The 23,702-nt window shown below is 41.5% G+C and overlaps 1 protein-coding gene across 1 annotated transcript; it reads left to right on the top strand.

Moving 5' to 3' along the window:
* Window positions 1-1,204: 1,204 nt before the first annotated feature.
* On the top strand, window positions 1,205-22,864 carry SNX18 (sorting nexin 18). Its single transcript, XM_074856539.1, has 2 exons — window positions 1,205-2,786; window positions 20,443-22,864. The coding sequence occupies exons 1-2, from the start codon at window positions 1,214-1,216 to the stop codon at window positions 20,694-20,696; spliced, it is 1,827 nt and encodes a 608-aa protein (XP_074712640.1). The 5' UTR covers window positions 1,205-1,213; the 3' UTR covers window positions 20,697-22,864.
* The last annotated feature ends 838 nt before the right edge of the window (window positions 22,865-23,702 follow it).

Raw genomic sequence — 23,702 nt, 5'->3', positions numbered from 1 at the left:
AAGTAACATACACTTTGAACTATGTCAGAGAAATGAGGGAGAACTGTGTATTTGGCAGGATGCTGATGGGAAAGCCTAAAGAGCTGGGGACCAAACAGGCACATCTCCTCCAGAGAACTTTCTAATTGTTTGTGAACAGGTAGAAATCTTGAGAGAAATTTGTATCCAGGGATGATTAATGGGATGGGATCCATGTGATTAGACAACAGAGGACCAGGTGCCACAGGAGTTAGGAGGGGAAATGACCAGGGCAGGAAAAAAAGCACCGGGATGGGATTGAGGCTGTTCCACAGAAAACCAGCATCAGCAGCATGACCACCTTTTTCAAGAGGGCTAAAATACGCATTATCCACAAACTGAAATGCACACCTTCCTAACCCTAACCTTACTTTTCTTTGTAGGCAACAACCAGCTGGAGGAGGACCTCCAGAAACAGCGTAACCCCCCAGAGCATCTGCCCGGCGCACCTCCTGCACAGATGCCGAGGCAGCGACGGCATCTATTCGTCCTGGTCACCGCGGGAGCCTTGAGACGAAAACCAGGCGCCGGGGAAGGCGCGCAGGCTTCTTGGCCAACCCTCGGAGAAGTGCCGAAACACCTCGGAGGGAGGTCGGGAGGAGTCGTGGATGTGTTTGGGTCACGGAAATCGGGTAGGCTTATGAGAAATCAGTCAACGGACTCAAAAGAGGCTGAACGTGCAGCTGCTGCCGCCTGCAAAACCCGGGGCGAGGCACTCAAAACGGGGCAGGTTGCAGGCGCCGCTGTCGCGCCCCCGGCCCCCGCCCCGGCCCCGGCCCCGGCCCCGGCTCCGCGGGCGCCGCCGCCAGGGGGCGGGCGGGGAAGGGGCGGGCCGGGCCCATCGATGGGGGCGGCCGCTCTGCGCTCGGCTCCTCCGCCCTGCCTCTCGGCTCTGGATTAGCGAAACTGGCGACGTGGGACGGCCGCCGGCCCGGCCCCGCGCCCTGCCTCGCCTGCCGGGGTGAAGCCGGGACTCGGAGCCGGCCGCGCCGCGCAGCCCAGCCCAGCCCAGCCCAGCCCAGCGCGGGGAGCCACCCGTCGCAGCAGCGTCCCCGCCGGCGGGACACGGAGGCAGGGGGCGGCCGCGGCGCTCTCCTGCCGCAGCCCCGCCGGCGCGGCGCGGTGAGGGGCGGCGGCACCGCGGCGGCGGGGAGCGATCCCCGGGCGGGCGGGCGGGCGTGCGGGCGGCGGGGCCATGGCGCTGCGGGCCCGGGCGCTGTACGACTTCAGGTCGGAGAACCCGGGGGAGATCTCGCTGCGGGAGCACGAGGTGCTGAGCCTCTGCAGCGAGCAGGACATCGAGGGCTGGCTGGAGGGCGTCAACAGCCGCGGCGACCGCGGCCTCTTCCCGGCCTCCTACGTGCAGGTGATCCGCGCCCCGGCCGCCGAGCCGCCGCCGTCCGCCCGCTACGCCAACCTCCCCGCCGGCGGCTTCGAGCCGCTGCCGCCCCCCGCCGCCTTCAAGCCGGCGGCGCAGCAGCCCCCGCCGGCGGCGGCGCCCGAGCCCTTCCCGCTGCCCCCCGCCGCCGCCGGGTACCCCTTCCCGCCGGCGCCCTACGGCGGCTCCTACCAGCCCAGCCAGGGCAGCGATGACGACTGGGACGATGACTGGGACGACAGCTCCACCGTGGCCGACGAGCCGGGCGCCCTGGGCAGCTCCTACCCCGACTACGAGGCAGCGGGCGGCGGGGCCTCCGGCCGCTACCGCCTGTCCACCCGGTCCGAGCTCTCCCTGGGCTCCCGCGGCGGCGGCAGCCACCCCGCGGGCCACCCGCACCCGCCCGGTGGTGGCGGCGGCGCCAAGAGCTCAGCCACGGTGAGCCGCAACCTCAACCGCTTCTCCACCTTCGTCAAGTCCGGCGGGGAGGCCTTTGTGCTGGGCGAGGCGTCCGGCTTTGTGAAGGATGGGGACAAGCTGTGTGTGGTGCTGGGACCCCGGGGCCCCGAGTGGCAGGAGAACCCCTACCCCTTCCAATGCTCCATCGAGGACCCCACCAAGCAGACCAAGTTCAAGGGCATGAAGAGCTACATCGCCTACAAGCTGGTGCCCAGCCACACCGGGCAGCAGGTGCACCGCCGCTACAAGCACTTTGACTGGCTCTATGGGCGGCTGGCTGAGAAGTTCCCCGTCATCTCCGTGCCACACTTGCCGGAGAAGCAGGCCACTGGCCGCTTCGAGGAGGACTTCATCTCCAAACGTCGCAAAGGCCTGGCCTGGTGGATGGACCACATGTGCAGCCACCCCGTGCTGGCTCAGTGCGATGCCTTCCAGCACTTCCTCACCTGTCCCAGCACGGATGAGAAGGCCTGGAAACAAGGCAAGCGCAAGGCTGAGAAAGATGAGATGGTGGGTGCCAACTTTTTCCTGACTATCAGTGTCCCCACGGGCCCTGGGGCCAGCCTGGACTTGCAGGAGGTGGAAAGCCAGGTGGATGGCTTCAAAGCCTTCACAAAGAAGATGGATGAGAGCGCCCTGCAGCTTAATCACACAGCCAACGAGTTTGCCCGCAAACAAGTCACTGGTTTCAAGAAGGAATACCAGAAGGTGGGGCACTCCTTTAAGTGCCTCAGTCAGGCGTTTGAGCTGGACCAGCAGGCCTTTTCGGCTGGCCTCAACCAAGCCATAGCCTTCACTGCAGAAGCCTACGATGCCATCGGGGACCTCTTTGCAGATCAGCCCCGCCAGGACCTAGACCCTGTGATGGATTTGTTAGCGCTGTATCAGGGGCATTTAGCCAACTTTCCAGACATCATCCACGTCCAGAAAGGTAACACCCTTACATGTTTTCTGAAATGATGAAGTTTTACATATCAGTGGTATGCCCACAGATGTAGGGACCAGGGGCCAAATTTGCCCTGCATCTGGCTTGCTGGCCTTGAGTTAAATCTTTTCGTGTTTACTCAGGTAAACTGTTGCTAAAAATAAAGAAAATACATCAGTTACAATTTTCCTTCTGTGCCAAAGGTCTAGACATAGTTGGAAATTTTACCGGTCAGAGATTGCAGCGTTTGGCTGTGTATCTCTGAAAGAAACTACATCTGCCTATAATGCTGACACACTAAAGATTAATGGGCTTGTTTACAAACCCTGGAAATCAAGTGGTATGAAAACATCTATTACTCTTTGATGTACGTTAGGTATCTTAAATCTCTGATTTAGTAGATAATAAATATGAAGTAATCTGAAAATGCAGGTACTCCTCAGATTGATCACCTTGTTTGAGGTGCTCATGGTGGTGGTGTGTGCATTTTGCAGTGTCAGGCAGTCAGATGAGATGTTTCAAGCTGCTGGAGTTTCTCAGTTCAGCCATGGATTAAACTCTTGGTGCCTTTGAAAGAATAGTTGTCTGCCACAGTGTTCTTGGTTGGAGTTGTTCAGCTTCTGCCCTTATTATCATGAAAAATTGTTGCTGACCTGTTATCCTTTCAGCATCTTTCTAGCTGAAACAGCTTCTGAGGTTCAGATTGCTGTTTGTGTGATGCTTTGTGATCCATCGGAGAGAAAGAAACTCCAAAAACGAAAGAATCATCTGCTATATAGCTAGTAACACTTGTTCAGATAAATAGAAGTTTGTATCACTATATATGTGTAGATTATTTCCCTGCTGTGAAATTCATATATTCTTCACCATCGTGAGAAGACTAGCCCATCATTGGTTCTTTTTGCTGTTATATTCCTTACCTGTAGTTTTCAACTCGAAGACCAGGGGGATGTGGGGATTGGAGCTGTAAAAGAGACCAGGAAAACATCACATATGCTCTGCAAAAAGGGGTGTATGTAACAGTTACGTGAGAAAACGCATGAGCTTTATTGAAAATTGTTTTGGAGGTTAATAAGTGGGGTTCTGCATCCCAAGAAGCAGCGCTTGAATTGTCACCCACGATGAATCAAGTCTTTTGCACCCTTATGTGACATTTCCAGGTTTTTTGCATCTGCAACAGTACCTTGAGTTTGGTGATAAAAGATTTGGAAGAGTTTTTTCAACAGATCAAAAAGGCAGGCTTCCAGGAGGTATGCATTATTGCTGGGAAAATCTGAGAAAACAGAGTTGGTACAAAGTGCACAATTTGTTGTTACCTAAGAAAGTAAGCTTTTTATATTAATAAAGAAAGTGAGCTTTTTATATTAATAAAGAAAGTAAGCTTTTTATATTAATAAAGAAAGTAAGCTTTTTATATTAATAAAGAAAGTAAGCTTTTTATATTAATAAAGAAAGTAAGCTTTTTATATTAATAAAGAAAGTAAGCTTTTTATATTAATAAAAATTGCATGCATCAAAGTCAGATTTCAATTCTGTTGAATCTTGAAAATTGTGAGTGGAAACTTAAACGATCTTAGTATTATTTAGAAAATAAAAGGTAAGTGTGCAATATAAACTTTGAGGAGTTGTTCTGCTAGCTGCTGTGGCATTGTGTTCTGATAACAACTTTCAAGTATTTTAGGTTTGGAGAGAAGGGTGGCTTTGGCAATGCCTGGTGTTTGGGAGTATAGCATTTTGAAGTGAGTTGTCAACAAATAATTGGATTACCTGTAGGCTTCTGGAAAAAAATAAAGGGAAAGATTTTTTTACTAGGTGTAAAAAACCAGCAAATTATATATACTATTTAAATAATATATCCTCAAGCTCTGAGGCTATATAGAGTTCTTCACTGCAGTATTTTTGGAGACAGGACTTTGAAGAGAGGATTGGGAATAATAAGATATGCACTTGACTCAACCCTGTTTCTTTTATAGTTCTGTTTGAATTTGTGCTTACTGGCTAGGTTTACCTTGCTGAACCAGGGAAAGCTCATTTAAATGAGCACCCACTAGAGCAGTGCGTGCGTGCGATGTGTGTAGAGTTGATTTTGTGCTAGAGCACTGTCCTGGAGCTGGTTGGAGAAACGTAGAGCCAGTCTGCATGCAGGTGTTAATGCTCCAGCACCTTTGGGCTAACACTGCCTTCAACACAATATTATCTCTGGTACATACTTGCCATCAGAAAAAGGCATGGGCTTGAGAGGTTGGTCTCTTGAGTGTCCACGTTCGTGATAGGAACAGGTTTAGAACTGGGTTACATGTTTGTTGTTGTCATTCCTGTTACAAAACAGGCAAACTGAAGGAAGACTGAGAGGACGGTATTTTTTACACAGAGTATATTGCTATGTTATTACTATTGTTACTTGTAAAAAGATACAACTTTTCCATTCCAAATTGTAAACTTCAGATGAAAATATGAACTGTTTGGTGTTCTTACAACATAAGAGTTTTCTTTTAAATTTACTCTCTGACATAGTTGCCAGTTCTGAGAGTTATTGTCCCTATAGACTAAACAAGTATCTGTTGGTGATAATAGATCATCTAAAAAATAGAGTTGATCTGTCTTTCTTTAAGTGTTTTGTTTTCTATTGTACAACTTCTTTGTGCAGTAAAATGACCTCAAAGTGCCCTTAGCATGGTAGAAACAGCAGCCTGATTGCTGCATTGCTTACATGGCTGTGCCTTTGAAAAGGTGAACTTCGAAGTTAAGAGTAGTTCTCCTTTGTTTTCTACATAGTGCAAATATATTATCCACTTGGGATACAAAACAAGGCCTTTTCTAGACTCCCATTTCTGTATTCCCCTAGACCTGAGAAGGACTGAGAAATCAAGGCAGCTGTGCCCAATACATACCCATGTCTGTGGCTAGAATATTCAACTGCATTGTCCTGTTACGGGTTTGCTCTACCACAGATAGCTGAACATCTGCTGAATGTGATTTGGAAGTGTGTTTTGTGGTATGGACTGAGAAGTCTGCATGTCTGGGTTTTTTAAATCATTTCTGGAACTGCAGAAAGAAGGACAGAGAATCTGTAAGTCAGAGACAAAAATTTTCCTCCATTTGGGCTTTGTCTTTTCTCCCAGAATTATGAACCAAAGCCATGTAAGCCCCGCTGTTGCTTTGTCTGCATATCAGCAGGAAAATGTGTTAACTGTTGTGCTTTTAATTGCTCTGGCATGCAGGTCTTTCTGCTTCCTGTGCTGAGGACGTCATACGTGATCTGAAATGTGCAGAAAGGGATTGTCGTTTTGGTCACTTGTGTAAAACACAGGAACCAAAAGACTGTGGGACTATATATTTTCAAACTGGTTATTATCTTATTAATGTTGTAAGTATTTTATGAAATTGCAATAGCTTCAATAGGAGATTTTTAAAGATTCCTTTACCCTGACTCCTTCATCTTGAGCACCCAGTGTTTAAGGAATTTTCTGTGAAGGTAGGAATAGTTAAAGTCCCTGTTCCAGAAGAGGCAGCGGAAGGATTTGAACTTTCCTGTCCCACATCCAGTTGAGGATCAACTTGTCAGTGCTTTGTGAGAGACCTTACCGAGCTTCGTGTGCGCTTCAGTCCAGGTCTGAAGATTCATTCAATTGAGCCCTACAGCAAAGAACACACCAAATTGGAAACCCCACATTTCCATCTGGAAACACTTGACTACAGTGGGCACAGACCATATCAGCCCCAAGGCATACATCCCTTACAAATGACTTACTGTTTTATAGGTTTTATTTGGAAAACTAAGCAATTAGGTGAAAACTGGCACCTGTGGGGGTAGATGATGACAGAGTGGTATCTCAAGTATCTAAGCTCCCAAATACTTGGATGAATCTAGCCCTCAGCTGGCCCATAGGTAAATGCTTCTAAAGTGCTTGCATGAAAATATTCCTGTGTATACCTGTGTTATTTTGAGTGGAAGATCCAAGTGTGTTAGACACATATACTTGTATTAAATTTTCTTTAGCCTCTGGCAAAACATTTGTAGAAGAGGAATATTAAGTTCAGTAGGCTCAAAAACTAAGCTGCACTTAAAAGTTTTCTTCCACAGAACTGGTGTATCTTTCAAGAAATACTAGACTCAGTTGCTTTAATTTTGAGAAAAAAAAAGCAGCCTCTGAACTTCATTTGTAATGGATAATGCCACCTTTTCTGTGTTTTTAAGGTCTATTCGTGGAAATTCCCTAGGCATTCTTGGCAAAATAATGCCTAAATAATAATTGCTAGAGCTTCATTCCACTGATGAGATCTTCTGACTTCAATAATCCTCAACACTGCAGGCCCATGCAAGTTCTGGTTCAGAAAATTTATGCACATGTGAGAATTTGTGATAGTGTCTGCTAGTACTCTAGCTCATGCTTGTCTGACTATCTTGTCTTCATTATTTGCTTAGTGAGAGTAGAGAAGTTACGGGTTTTCAAATTTCTTTCTTTCAAGTTTTCTTTGAGGAATTACAGTAATTGACCTCTTGTGATTCCTGAAAGTGGAAGAAATACTAACTTGCTGTTTCATCTCTGCCTTCCAGATTTCTCCTTACTCTTAACATTATGATGTTAATGCTAGAGAAACCTTTGGTTATGATTTTTGCAAAACAGATTTGAGAAAGTGGTCTAAATGTTTTCTAAGATGTAGGCAGAAATTCTGTTTCCTCTGTGTGCCAAGATTTAAGAGATTTTAAAAAAAAAATCTGAATGACCTTTTTTCTCCTTGATCGCCATTTATGAAAAATAAGACAAATGATCTTATTTACCTGAAGCAAACTTGATTCTAGACACTGACTTTAAAGTACGTGCTGGGTGTGTTTTTGGAATATCTTACAAAATTACAGGTGAAAAAACATGCCAGCTGAAATGCATCAAAATTTCAAGTATCAAAAAAACCCAAACAGCATGGAATCAGCATGGGGCTTTGAGCAACCTGGTCTAGTGGGAGGTGTCCCTGCCCATGGCAGGGGGATTGGAACTAGATGATCTTTAAGGTCCCTTCCAACCCAACCATTAACGGGTTGTTAGGCGTTGGAATGGGCTGCCCAGGGAGGTTGGTGGAGTCCCCATCCCTGGAGATGTTTAAGAGTCGGGTGGACATAGCCCTGAGGGATATGGTGTAGTTGGGAACTGTTAATGTTGGGTTGATGGTTGGACTGGATGATCTTCAAGGTGTTTTCCAACCTAGACAATTCTGTGATTCTATAACTCTCTGTAACATTTTCAGCAAGGTTTTATTTTGCAGGGGGAAGGGAGGGGTATGTTGTTCACAAATAAATCAGACTGCTCAAAATTCACATGTAAAATTTTATATCACAGTGTAAAAGCAGTGCTTTTCTCTTTTGCTTACTTTCTAACATCTTAAACTTGTTGTGCACACATGGTTTTTCCATTCCTGTTTTTGCTTTTATCCACCTTTTTTTTTTTTTTCACCCTCTGTCCCTCAGATGCATACACTTTGCATGGGATTCAACTCGGTTAACTACTGGCTAAGAGCTAGGCATGTAATCCTAGCCAGATGACCCTTACAACAGTAAAAAGAGATGGGTGCCTACATTTCATCTGTTTAAGGACTTTGATGAGAAAGGATGGGCTGCTCCAGGATGTCTTGTATTTTTCACCCTGTCAGCCTCCCCAGTTGCTGTTACAGTGATGATGTAGCATTGTCTGCTTGCTGCTGAATAAGCCGATACTGACTCCTAGTATTTGAAGGTAACCTGAAGGAAACTTGAGACTTTTAGATGGCTAAAATGTGGAAGAATCTTCAGATTTAAAGACTGTATAAAATTATAACTTCCTTGGTGTGTGTAAAATCAGAGGACAACAATAAACAAGACTAAAACTGAGCAATACTTGAAGAAGATTAAACAAAAAAAGAAGGGACTTCTATGCCCTGTCTGTCTAAAAGATTCATGAGTCTTTTTTTAAGTATGGTTGGTTTTTTTTTTTTTTTCTTTTCCAGTCCCCCCCACAATCTCTTTCTACCTTAGCTTTCTAAGGGAGAAAGATTTTTATCCTGTTACCTTTTGAACCCTGCTAGCCTGATATCATGCACATATGATGACAGAAAGACATTTCATAGCTGGTAAAACCCCAGTGATCTTTATCTCAAAAACAACTGGTAGCAGAGGAAGAGTATAACTGTTCCTCCCATGGGAGAGGCTGCAGGCATCACGGCACACCAGAAAGCCTGTCCAGACTGCCCACTTAATCCCAACAAGCTGGAGAGGTTTTGATCAGAGCTACACCCGTAGTAGGTTTGACCACAGGCAGTGCATTATCATCTCTTGTGCTCTTAGGGATACAGTACTTAAAGGGCAGTAAGGCCCTGTCTACTGGGAAAACCTTGTGGGCAGCTAGAGAGTAGCAGGACAGTGTAGATACTGAAGAATTAAAAACTATTTTGTAGAAAGAGGAAGTAATTTTATTTCAAAGACTATGTAATACCTTTTCGGCTTGAAGCTTATGAAGAATCTAGATGGTGAGAAAAGGTTCATTGTCCTTCTCTTGAAGCTGAGAGAACGCCAGGTCTTGCTAAAAGGACTTCCATCCGAACAGGGAAGACAAGAATTGGTAGACTGAGACTGGAAAGTAGCTCCCAGAGCACTTCCAAATCTTTGTAAGCACATTATCAAAAACAAACAAGCTGGCCGATTTTTTTTATTTTGCAAGTCACCTTTGAAACAAGGACATCTTTCAGCCTTTCCAGCATCTTTCCATGACTTAATTGTTAGACTCTGTTTGAACAATTGAAGTGCCAAGTTAATGTGTGCACTGTATAAACTCATCCAGCTGGTACCTTGCTTATTTTAAATTGCCTGGTTCAAATAGAACAGAATTTGAAAATTCTAATTAAAAAAATGAAATCATATTTGGCTTAGCCCCCAAAACATAAGTCTCATCAGCAGACTGGAGCAAACAAATGGCAAACGCTTTCTACACAGTCTTGTTTATATCTTTCATGAAGGCCATGAGGATTTAAATACTTTTTTTTAAAAAACCCTACTGAAAATTGTATTTAAATTTTGGAGTGGGATGTCATTAAATCAGTGACAGAATATGTACATTTAAACAACATGTTCAGTTCCTGTCAGTGACTTCAGGTTGTTATTGTAGCAGAGAAGTGTGATGGTTTCAGCCTTTGTTTTAGGTAGGTACACATCACGGGTGGACAGCTTCTGTATTCGTAATGAACTAAACTACCCTTTTTATGACTACCTGCAATTCTTTCATAGTGTGAAAAGCAGATACATACTGTGATTGGGAGTTTACATTGCTTTTTTGTCCCATGGTAAAAAGCAACTTGCTATTCTATTTTTTCAGGCTTACAATTTTTAATCTTTATATGCAACAATAGCTATGTTGGCTAACTGACAGTATACGGAAGAACGAACCATTTTACCAAATATCATGCTAATGACACTACATTTTCAAGTTGCTTGCGGTTTTATGTAAGCCCAAACTCAAAGAGGCAGATCCTTTCTTCCTAAAAAGGCCGATAATTTTATTCTGCCTTTATAAAACTATAATATTCTCTGTATAATATGTACTATATTAATGTTAATTAAATAGTTATCTATTTGCCATTTTAGATTAACATATTGTAACAGTATATAATGCATAGCATTTCTTATATATAATATGAACATAGCATATTATGATAATGTTCACATGTTCTGTTTTTGTATTATATATTTTAATTCGTAACATTAATGATAGTTTACCTTGCTTCTTTTTGTCTTTACACAGCTACTGCAGCATTCACATTTCTGAGAGAGAACATTTAAAGGGTGCTAGGGAAAAAGAGGAGCAGTATCTGCCTTTCATTTGGTTATTGTCCCTTTTCATATGAATTTATGTTAAACTAGCTATGCATGTTGTAGTTGCTCATCTTAGGACATTAGTGGAGCTAAGCAGATGGTGAAGGACCAGCAAACTCCATAATGATGGTTACACCCATTTGGGCTGTGACTTATATTCATCTTCTGTAGATCCGAAGGAAACATTTCTGCTCATACGCTGTTAATGAAAATGTTTTACTGAATATTAATTTATATCACGCTTGCACAGCATGATTTCTGATTTAGGTTGTTGTCTTGAAGTCAGCTTTATGAAAAGGGTATTTACAAAAGCTATTAAGAGTCTGTAGCATCATTCTAGCAGAAAAGCACCTGTTGTTAGCATCCTAATTGGGAGGAACTAGTGCTCAGAACCTATGATGACCAAACTGTAATAGACCAACTTGAATTCTGGAAAAACCAGAGATTTATCTTAAAAGCCTATTTGATGCCCCATTTAGATGTAAGCTAGTAAGAAGTATGCAAAATCACTGAAAGGTTTCATCTTGGTACTTCTGCAAATTGTGATTGCTTAAATTTTCAGGTGTGCCCACCCTGAAGAACATGACTGACTTTCTAATGGGCAAATGTACCATGTTTCTATTGACCAGCCTAGTTTAAGTTTCACTCCTTTCTGTGTCCCCCTGTCTGCAGTGTCAGCTGAAGCCATACCAAAGAAAAACTCCTTAAATAGTACATGTGAGTGCCAAAAAGTACAGGCTGCCTTAGAACTGGGCAAAACCAGCATTACCAAGTGTTTGCCTCTCAGGCTGTGGTGCAAAACACTACCTTTGTAATAATGGACAGCAATATACACAATTTAGCTGGATTTTGAGATCAAATTATTCCTGACAGGCCATATTCAGACTGCTCTAGGTACCAGTAGAGTCAGAACTACTCATGAACACAGTTTAAACATGCTTTAGTGGCTGAAATAAGGTCATTTGTTTGCTTAAAACACTGTTTGTGTACAATACATCTAAAGATACATTAGTTTTAAAGTCACTGCATTCAAGATTTGAATGGAAAACTTCCATCCAATTTTGCAGTTTTTTTCATGCGGTTACCTAGCACAATGGACTCTTTTAGTTTTGTTAACAGGGCCAGTGGGTGCCATAAACTGGTAATTCTGTAATCTTTCTTTCATTTTGCCATCTTGCTCTCATCTCCTATATCAACTCTTTCAAGTGCAAACCATGGCTTGTTGCTCACATATCAGTGTGGTGTAGCATGGCCCACCAAAACATTCATACTGGAGGTGCTGCACACCAAAGCTTGTCAATTCCTCTGGGGCACTCTGGAACTGAAATGCACATTGCGAATGTGATAATTTAAGTATTTTTCAGTAGCATGAGCATTTTGGAGCCTCTGAACATGCACAAGTATGATTACAATCCTTGTAGATTTGGATAAATAAATTAGCCATTCATGCTCTTCTTATGTGTGTGTACACCAGCTGGCAGATGTACAATGTATCTAATGTCTATCTATGTACAATGAATCTAATCAGGTCTTAAATATCGCATTATTTAAAATTTAAAAAAATATTAGTTAGACATGTATAGTATCCATTAACCCTGGTAAGTTCTTTAAAATTGAGTGACTTGTGGTACTGTGCATTGTAACACCATCATTAATAGGTTACATATTAATTAAATCAATGTTTATGTTAAAACCACCAGATGAATTAATTAAGTTTCTGAAATCTCTAGCAAAGACTGTTTTATTTATGCATGATCTCTGAATTGTGTAGATTAGAAGGTCGTTTCATTTTGAACTGAAAAATGCATCTTTGAGTGACAGCTTTCCATGAGTTTTGCAACATGGTAACTGGAAGAACAAATAGTTATGTTTGATGTTAATAATTCTGCAGTCAGTCAGTGTTAACCTACATGTTAACACAGTACTGTAATTTATGAGCTTAGATTTATAGGATAGTATTCTTTTATTCTGGGTTTTTTTGAGCAATGGGCAACAATATAATAAAAAATAAACCTCACTTTTTTAACTGTTGTTAGGCTACAGATTCTGAAAGCATTATAGCCATTTTCATGTAACTATACAAAAAACCCTGTAATACTTAAGTAATTGCAATTTCATTTTTTTTTTTAATATTTCTAACTTTCACTATGGAAAAGAGAACGTTGTTAAAGAAAGTAGCTTTGCACCCTTAAGGAGAAGAACATCATCTTAGAATTAGAAAGACTGGTTTTGAAAAGTCTGTTGTGTTGGCACTTTCAGAAAGAACAAGTGACTTCATAATTTTGCCTTTGATGTTGGAGATCACTTGCTTTTTTCTGTTTAAAACTGTAAAACCACATTTTAAAGTAGCAAGTCTTTTCTACATTAATTACTGTAATGGTACTTTTTCCCTGTGACATTTCTTTTACACAGTTCAGTCTCTACTGGAGAAGTCTTCTGGTTTTAATTTCAGACAAATTCCCATTATGCTGCTTTCTGTTGTAAATCTTGGCCAGAAAATGTAAAGAATTTGCAAAATCTTAATGTAGGCTTCTTTTGTTAATCTGTGCTCAGAGCATTCTTGAGCAAATAATCTGTCAATGTAGTAAAATCTCTATTCTGCTACACACAATTTCATCATTTCACTTTGAATTGAGATGGGGAAGTTTGGGGGCTTTTTTCGGACTAGGATTTCGTGTTTTGTGTAATCTTATGTGGTGCTGCTGCAACTTCCCTTGTGTTGGAGCTAATGATTGTGAAGCCCTGGGCTGAGCTGGATTGCATAACTAAACCATTGATAAAACTAAGCCACCATCTCCCTGCCCTCCAGGCCAAATGCAGTTTTTTATTGGATTAGTCATTCGAGTCATCCCATAACAACATCTTTGCTAAATCTGGTGTTAGTGGAACTGCCATGTAGACAGGCTTGTTCTGGCAGAAGTCTGCTGGATTAGTGTTGTTTCCTCCACAATTGTTTCTTTCAGAAGGAGAGTAAATCAGAACTATGCTACATGCACATGGGCTGCCCAGGGTTAGCCTTTTCAAACCTTTAAGCAAAGAGCTGGAGTTAAATATAAATCTCACCATTAGGTAAGGAAAAAGAAAACTTATTTCTAGTTACATTTTCTGCTTTTGCATCCTTTGATGAAAGCAACATCGTGAATATATATCGTTTTCTCCCTTCCTTTTAGAGATTGTGTCTCATATTAGAACAGTGTCTTGTAATAAAAGTAAAGCAAAGGGAATTGTTAGGCTAGTTCAAAGCTCTCCCTTCAATAGCATGCTTTGAAGGTCACATCATGCCTACTGTTACACCATTTAATGTGATGGGCAGGTGAATGGTGTGGAAATGTAAGTTGTTTTACTTAGTAAGTAGTGCACCAAATTTTATTTTGTAGCTTGCTGATAGTAGAAAGATGAAAAATTGTTTATTGCCCCGGTCATTCTGTTTGCACAAGATTTCTGAGGTACAACTGCTGAGAGATTTTCCTTGTCAAACTTGGATGTTTCTTTGAAGATCACAATGTTTTCTGACCCTAGCTGTCCTTCCCAGTGAGGGAGCCATCTCTCAGAGGAGCCTTCAGACTTCAAAAGAGTGTCTTGCTGTTGCACCAAAGCATGTTGGCTGGGGGACTTCTGGAAGGTGGTGGTCAAGAATATGGCACTTTTTAGTTTTGCCACAGTTACCACTGATGACAAGGCCAGAACCATCACCCTTCTTGTGTTTTTTTTCCATTCTGCCATTTTTCTGGCTGTTGTACTTTTCAATATCATTTACAAATAGGGCCTACAAATACAGTAAGTACACGTTTGTGGTTGGAGGAGTCAGTGGCCAGGTGCCCCATTTCTGTCCCTCTGAACAGTTACTGCTTCTCCCCTGCAGCACGACCAGCATCGCCAGTGGTGTGCCGGCCTGTGCTCACCTGCCTTCTGGCAGTGCCGGAGCCGGCCGGGGAAAGGCAAAGAGCCATCATGTGAGGAGCAGCACATACTGTTGGGCTGGCACCCAGCTCACTGCCTCAGTCTCCCACTCTCCTCAGGCTCCGTTAAAAATGTATTTCCAGAAATAAAGGTCTTTGTAAGATATCAAGAGGAACACCAGGATTCTTTTTGTCCCCCTGCCTTTGCAGTAATTCTTTTAACTTGAAGTATAAAATAAAGTAACAAGAATATGGGTATTTGCTGAAAGAAAGAGTTGTAGTCATCACTGGCATACATGTAAACTGTTATCTCACTACTAGTAAAAGAGATCTAATTGCTCTGTTTCAGCATACTTCATCCCTGAAGTGAAAGAAATATTTTAATGACTGCAGAGATAAAGGCATTACAATTGTAGGATCTAAAAAATTAACTTATTGGCACCTACAAGCTGGGTGATTTTTTAGTTCAGTGTTTTGGAGTGAGATACTGAAGACATTGATATATTGGTGACTTAATGGATACGTGTTCCTGAGAGTGACTGTGAGTTGTGGACCTCCCTGACTTGAACAGATACTTACCGCTGCTTCAAGTGCTGTGTTCTAGCAGCTGATGCTTCTTTGTGTTTCATCCCATATGCAGTATTACTATATGCAGTTAAATCATTACTGCTACAGCAATGATTTTTCAAAAGTAGTGATACCATTATGAACAGTATCAGTATCAGTATCAGTATCAGTAATGCTTCTGTTTTTTAAAAATTGAGCAAGCCCAGCCATGAAACAGATGTCCACTGTAGTAAGCACTGTGCAAATACAGAACAAAAAGGGCTCCTGCCCTGAAGAATTCCCTTTCTCTTGGCTTGTCTTTATTTGGATTAGTAGCTTCAGACATAGCTGACGTTTCAGTCCTGACTGCTGTATGCCACACTCAAAAGCTGATGTTCAGGTGCTTTGAGAAGAGGTGGAAATGGAGCAGTCGGAAGATGGTACACCCTTAGCAGTTACTGCTCTTCTTTGGCCTCTGATCCCCTGTGCTGGCAGGCACCAGGCAGACCTGGCTTCGAGTGAGGCAAAGGAGTTGAGTGAAGAGCAGCCTTGATTGCATTTTCATGACCTGAGCCCCAAAACTTTTGCCTTCTGGTCACATTGCAGGCAGCAACTTGGACTCGTGTCATGTATGCTAAACATGAAGAACCAGTACAGGTCTCGGTGCTGGTAGGCTGATCATACCTTGCAGTTGGAGAGCTTGGAGACGCATATTCATCAGCATGGGTTTACATGTATATATGCATAGTTAAAGTGTGAAGGGAGAGTGAGTACAATTTCAATTTCAAGTACAGTTTCAAACCTACCCTTGGTTGACGCTTCACACAATCTCAAAGCATGTATTAGTGTAATAAAACTACAGGTGATGTGAAAATATATTGTTTGACCCAAACCTGAGTGCTCTCAGGTTCAGGAATTCTTCTTTTTATTTAATTTTTCTGCATGTATATGACACTTCCTGCCTCTTTGCAACCTCATGTTTGTATGGGCAGCTTACTGACTCAATACACTTCTTTTTTTCCTAATTTTCCTCAGCACCCATCTAAGTTGCTGTTTGTATTGTGTGTTTTTCAGCTTGGAAGTATTTATTTCTAGCAGGAATTTTATGTTGCCCCTGTCTTCTTGGTTGCTAGCAGATTAGTATAAATGTCCCTTGTTAAGTGTATTTATATCATCTTGTGTTGTCCAATTTCATACTTCAAAACAAGCACTGAAACCTGCAAGTTTCTCTTAAGTCCTTAGCATTCAGTGAGCACCAGTCTGTTTAACATCAGGCTTTGGGCAATGAAAAACAGCATTCACATCTGCTTTTCCCCACCTTTAAGAACAGAAATAGATGTAGCACAGCTTTTTGCAGCGTATTTGATCCAGGCGCTCTTTGCTGTTTGAAAGCTAGTCCTGATCACTGGAACATGATCTCTTGACAGAAGGTCTTTTCATCAGACCAGAGGCTTTAAATGCATGGGCAAGACTTTACAGAATCTGTAGAGCTGGAGCTAAAAAAACCCAATAATTTATTTTTATGTATTCCATCCCTCTGGGAACAGTGCATTAGCGGATATTTATTCCAGACATGTATTCAGCAGATTTCCTTGAGCTAATATGCATTAGGAGGTGGCTCCTTCTGTTTCTTTTCCCTAAAATGTGTGTGTTAGCCTTTTCTAGGGCTGCCATAATCCTGCTTTTGTTTTTTAAATACATCTTGTGTTTTTGGATTGTCCAAACCAATACTAGATGTTCACATCATTAAATTCTGAAACCAAATGTTTCTGCAGGTGTATTTAGACTGGAAGGGCCTTGTTCAGCCTCAGCAGCAGGAGCTGGGAGATGCTGGTCTAGGTGCTGAGGATGATTAGTAAGGACAGAGGTGGGGGATTTCATGGTGTACAGTCTCGGGTGAGACAGGTCAGGAGTTGCAGGCTGGGAGACATTAGAGGTCACAATGGGACCCATCCACTACTGGGCACCTCTGAGCAAGATCCTTGTTTTCAAGCAGGGATGCACACAAGGGGCTGTTCTCTGTTCCCCAATTCCCTCACCCTGTCCTCCTCCCCCCTTTCGCCATTAGAAACCCACATGGATCATTGCACCCTTGACATCAATGAATCTCTGCTCTGGCTCAGAGTTTTGCTCATGCAGATTAAAACACAAGGGATGTAGGCTACAGAGAAGCTTTTGGAAAAAAAAATGGGATGAAGTGTGGTATGTTATGATTAGTAAAGCTGCTTGCAAAGTCATGCAAACTAACAGCACTTTTTTCTAAGATTTACTAAACTAAGTCTTGCAAATTTCAGTAGATGCTGAACCAATTAGAAATGACATTTTACAACAAACGATCATTTGCTTCTTAAAGCACATGGGCTTTTTTCTTTGTGTTTGAGGAAGGTTCTTTGATTGCCCTAAAATAAGATTTTTCCCTCTAAGTTATTTTAAGGTTGTTTTACTAATAATTCAACATTTCATTTAAAGGTACTTAAAAAAAAAAAAAAGCAAGTTTGTACTTAGGCATATATATAAGCTTTTGTCATATATTGCCATCATCCAGTTGTCGGCTGTTTAGGTTTTAAAGGAAATTCCACTACAGGACCAGTATGAATCCATATGCATTAAGAGAGCAGTGTTAATGGTTGCAAGTTTTCCCCTTAGAGTCCTTTTCCTAGTTACAATTTTTTTTTTAATGGCAAAAAATGTATAATGCATAATATGTCTAGTCTGGAGGGCTTTAGTGTTTGGTAATGTATGTTTTTTATTGATGTAAAATAATTTGAAGATTATACATGCTCCAGAACATAGTTATGCTTTCAGCTGCTGATTGCTGTAAATTTCAGTATTTTTCTTCCAGTTTGGTCATTCTAGAAATAACATCTAAAGCTGTTTCCCACATCACAACTGAAGAGTTGTCATGTTTATTTAACCAGCTCCATCTGGCTTCCAGTAAGTCCCAAATTTCAGTTTTTCACAGCCATGCATGGATTCCTGCCATGCCCGCAGAATGCAGAGAAAATTTTTGCTAAGCCTGGTTTTGTTTGTTGAAAGAAGCGTCCTTTTTGCAGAAGAGGGGGTTAAATATTTTTCAGATCGTGCCCTACCTCACAGATTCCTCGCTCCTTAGAGAAGAAAATGCAGATCTTCTGGCACAGTCCCACTGCTGGCACCACAGCATGTGGAAAGGGTTTTTCAGTAGTGGTTTTTTGGGCCAGGCTGGTGATGGTGAGGTCAATCAGCTGAAGCAGCCAGTGCCAAGCTTTTAGCCACCATGCTGGCACGCCATGGGGGACAGGAAGGTGTGGAACCCCGCCACCACCTTGCAGCCCCTGGGCAAAGCCACTGCCCTTAACCTTTGGGCAGCTCTTTGACATGATGGGTTCAGAGCGTGGCCTCTGCTAGTTGACTACTGTCAGCCTCAGTCATGCAGCCTGTGGTCTATACTTGCCTTGTTAACAACCTCCCTGCCACAGTTTAAAAAAGAAAAGGAAAATCTTTTGTATGGTCTTTCTGAAAGTATGTTACACCAGAGGGGAATTTCTTATGCTCATGACTGAGAGTTCGTACCAGGGCTGCAGACAGGAGATGCCATGTACAGCACAGCCTAAATGCAAATTAAGCAGAAAAATATGATTTTAAGAGCAGAGAAGTACTGATAAGAGAGGAAGTATCTTCTGAGTGTTTGCAACTAAAAATGCCCCCTGCAACAGTTAACAAGTTGTTCTTAGAAGTTGAATAAAGAACAGTCACGCATGCTTCTCTGATTTTAAGAACTCTTTATTTTATTTATAATGCAAGACACAAACCCCATTTCATTTCAAAAATGCAACAAACTCTTTTTCCCTAAGTGTGCCAAATCATCTGGTATTTTAACTTGCTTCTAGTAAGAGTGTACCTTGACCCTCCATTCCACCTGACTACCTGGTGCAGGGTTGAAGATGGGCAGGGGGTGAGCATCAGCAGGTGGGGGAATGTGAGAAGCGCCTGAACAAGATGCAGTGAACAGTGGCCATGCTCCCCAGTTGCCTCCCAACCCATGCATGCAGCAAACCCAGACGTATCCATGCACAAGGTCATGCTCCAGATCTGAATTGCAGAGATGTGTCAGGGCGGTGTGGGGAGGCACATTCAAAATGGCTTGTTAAACAGGCACAGGAAGGAGAGGGTGAAAGATAGTATTACTGCTGATGAACTGCGTTTTTACTGTTTAAAGGTGTTTACTACATGCATGGATTCAGGCTGACAAGAAGACAAACCTGGTCCCCCAGCAGACAGAGTGGAGGTTGTCCTCCCAGAATATACAGGCAAAGAGGATTCTCTGTTAGCTTGTTAGCTAGTGTCACTGTAGGGAGGACAGAAAAGCATTTCTTCAAAGCAATGTAAATGGAGTCCTGTCAGTGAACTGTAGCCATGTGTATGCTAAGAAGTATAATTCAAAAGAAAAGAATTTTAAGACATTACAGATAGTTGAAGGAACAAGTAACTTAAGCATGATCATAAAGGATGTGAAAAATGTCCTATCACTAACATCTTGTGAGAAGATAAAAGCTGTATTGGTCTGATTGGTTTTAGGTATGTAAATGAAATATGCATGTAATATTTAAGGCAAAGAAGTTGCCCTATGGGAAATTGAGTCCAAGAAAATGAATGTCTTAAAACATATCTTGGTACGTTCGTAATGTGAGTCTGCTTTGGGTAGGTCAGTTTTGGGTGATATTTCATTTTTGTAGGATGTGTGTGCTTTAATTAGCTATTTGAAAAAGGAGGACTGTCAGTTCTTTTGTTCTGTTTTTCTTCTAGCTCTTACAAGACTGTGTTTGGTCTACCTGGACGTCTGTGACTATGAAATAAATTTTTAGATTCTCTGGTACTCAGTAATTAATTTTGGGGTATCTGTAGTGTAAAAGCAGAATGGTATATTGTCACGATTTTGTGTATTCAGATCTCCTTTGATGTTTCACAAAGATTGGGAAAAGTGATGTTTCACAAAGTCCAACTTCTCAATGAAGTTATTTTTCTGGTGTTTAGGTAGGCTTAAATTGATCTGACTAGTTTTCTAGTGCTTTAGTTTTTTCTCACTACCAGTGTATTTATCAGTTATTCTCCGAAGGATACCACCTGATATTTAAGATTGCAAAATAGGTATGTTTTACTAACTTTTGCAAGCTAGAGCCTTAAAAAAGTGTGGATTTTTTTAAACAAGATTCACTGTTCTGTGACTTTTTAATACGAAAAAGCTTTTGTGTTATTCCTTTTCATTCATATATATATATGCACACATATAAATATATTTAGAGTGAGCGTTCTACAAGTCCTTGGTATTATTAAACCACTTGTTAAAGTACGGTAGTCAAGTGTACCTTGTCCTCACAATTATTTTTTGTTCTTTACACAGGAGCCCTTACCAAAGTAAAGGAGAGCAAGCGGCATGTGGAAGAGGGGAAGATGGAGCTCCAAAAAGCTGAGGGCATTCAGGAACGCTGTAACATTATTTCTTTTGCGACCCTAGCAGAAATTAATCATTTCCACAAAATTCGTGTGAGGGACTTTAAATCACAGATGCAGCATTTCTTACAACAGCAAATACTCTTTTTTCAAAAAGTGACACAAAAGCTAGAAGAAGCTCTTCACAAGTATGACAGTGTTTAATCTCTGAACTTTGATTTGTGGACTTCTCTCAGCATGAACATGACCCAGGTGGCAGAGCAAATGCTGCTGCTGCTGCTGAAGAACTGTTGCCAGTGGTAGACGGTGGTACAAGGATGATTTTGTGTTCACCTGGAACCCCGGTTTAATCTCCGATTATGTAGAAAGGAAGCAGTTATAGGGCTATGTAGTAGAAACAGTACCACACATTGTAACTAAGTTATACTGTGTATGCCTACACTACCATTGTAACTTTTTTGAAATAATGAGTATACTATTTGCCTTATTGCTTTTTGAAATATGGTATTTTAGTGCATACTTTGTAGACCTCAAAACCCTTTGGGTCTTTAAGGAAGTTGGCTAGATAAAAGCCTGCTTCAGATGCCTTTTTACTTTCCTAGATTTGGATTTCCTAAACTCAAACTCTTCTCTGTTTACAGACTCCTACTAGAGCAGCTATGTGATTCTGTGCCTTTAGAATCTATTTTTCCTTTTCTAGTAAGTCACATTTTTATGATTGAATGAATGAAGGGTTGATGCCTGTGACAGGAACTGATTATGAAACCTCACACTGACTGGAAAAAAATCAGCTGCCATCCAGTTTGCACAGCAAGTACTGCCTTATGACAAATGTTGGCTCAAAAAGGACAACTTAAATCTATTCACACTTTCCCTGAAAATGGAGACTACTTGTTAACATGTACTAGAATGTTAAGCACATATACAAAAATACACCACTTAATTCCCTTTCCGAAATGAATAATACAGTGAGGTGTTTTTTTTAGTATACGGCATTACTGTGAGTGGAAATTTGAAGAGCTAGCCTAATAAAAATTATGTTTTTCAAGGGGATATGAATGCAAGCTATTTGGCTAGAGCTTTTCTTAAGTTTGAAATTATCTGTTCGTTGTTCAGTTTCTGATTCAGTTTAACTTCAGACTTGCATCTACGTTGCCAGTTGTCTGAGTTTAAACTCCACTGTGATTCATTAGTTTACTAAGTTAGAAAATTTTCGGGGATGTTCAGTAATAGAAGTGATCTAAAATAAGTCTTGGCTGAACTGACTTGGAAAACAGGTGGCATTTTTATGTTTGTAACACTCAAGAATTAACAGTTGTCTTAATTTTTGTGTAAATATTTTTGACAAGCAGGGTGCATTTATATATACGTAAACACTATCTTTTAAAGAGTTTTCTGGCTTATTTCTCTTGAATTAAGTCTGAAGTATGTGTTTCTTACCTATTGAGTTCCTTCTTATAGGTCAGTATGAAAGAGGGTTTTTATTTCTCCTATCTTGTTTCTCCTAAACAAAAGTAACAAAAGCTTCCAAGGAAGCAAAATGTTTACTTTTTTGTTTTTAATTAAATTAATCAAAGATAGCTTAAACAAATGAAAGCCTGGAAAAGGAAGTTAAGCAACAGTTACATTTAGGTACAAATCATTCCTCACCTATCAGCAGAAATGTGCACTTCTTTCCCTCAATGATGTGAGTTTCTGTAGCTTAACCCCACACCTCTGTTTTAGAGGAATAAATGTAAGACTACAGCTTTGGTTTTAAGATTCATCCCCAAAAGCTTGGAGATTGCTATTTTGCGCAAGTTGTGTTTGGCAGTGCTTCTAGTACATACCCAAAGAAGTAAAATACAGAATAATGAAGAGGAAAAAAAACAATATTAGTGAAAGAAGGGACAATTGGTGAGGAAAGACTCCCTTTCCAGGCTATTAAAGGAGTGCTGCAAACAACAAGGTTGACCATAAAATAAGGACCATAGTCATAGGGCTGACTTGCTCTTTATCTTCCTCATGGTGTCTTGTTCTACATTCAAAACTCACCACTTCCCCTAGCAGCTCTTCCCAGCAGTACTCCTTATTTAATTATGTGAGATAGTGATGAGCTAGGTTTGAGCTGAGTTCTATGGCTTGTGTTTGCTTAAGCCAGATACTGTTTTATTAAATGTTTTTGCAGTAATCAGACTACAATCAAATTAATTCTACATGGAGGTATTAAGACCTGTTCAGAAATTGATCTTCGTCCAGTTGAAGTATTCTAGGAGGTTATAGTATTAACGACATGTACATGTCCAGGAGGAAATTAAGCTGTGATATGTATACATTAAATATTATCAGACAGGTACAGTTTTCCCAAATAAACTGTCATGGCCTTCACCTTACATTCTCATTTGTGAGTTTCTGGGGCAGGGGGAAAGTGGGGTGCTAACTGGTTAAACTTGATGTACCAAAAAAGCTTGACTGGAATCCTGGATCTGAATTGTTGCAGAGTTCAGAAAGGTTCGAATCTGCATCCATGTGAGCATCGTCCTTTTTTCCACGCTCATTATAGAGTTACAGTTAAACTGATGCAGGAAACCTGAACTCCATTAATGCTTACTGCATTATGCAAGAACTATGGTTCTAATTTTATTTGGAACAAGTATGATATTAACCACTCATGAATGACAGACTACTGGATGGCATGGTCTGAGATCCAAAGGTAAAGGGAATGTATATTGTGTAGGACTTCAGAAGCATGTCTAACAATTCTTTTAAATAAATAAATGTGGAGGAAAACAAATTAGCTCTACAGCATGTTAAATGCCTTTTTTCTTTATTCCATTCTTGTAATCTGTTTTTGATGCATCAGAATTTTTGCATTGACAGGTAGTAAGTATCTGGTATACTTGGTGGTTAGAGAGGTTGAGTTGAAAGCTTCAGGAAGATTCACTGAGGTACTGGTTTCTGTTAAAGTGCTGAATCCAATGAAAACTGCAGAATGAACCCGTCAGGGGAATATATCGACTTAGAATCACCAGCAAGTAGATTGCGAATAATGTTTCTATTCAAATTGTAGGGTTTATATTTAGAAATTAGCAACCTGCTAAAATGATTAGATCGTGTTGTTTCCTAGCCCTTTAGTCATCTGATACGTGCAGAGGAGGCAGTTGACTCTATGATTTGTGCATGTTTTCTAGATTCTCTCTACCAGTTTCAGGGTCCAGTGGCATGGTACAC

Source organism: Strix uralensis, chromosome Z (genome assembly GCF_047716275.1).
Source record: "Strix uralensis isolate ZFMK-TIS-50842 chromosome Z, bStrUra1, whole genome shotgun sequence".
Taxonomy (NCBI): Eukaryota; Metazoa; Chordata; class Aves; order Strigiformes; family Strigidae; genus Strix; species Strix uralensis.
The sequence above is the reverse complement of the archived record's forward strand: the minus strand, read 5'-3'. Positions and strand labels throughout refer to the sequence as shown.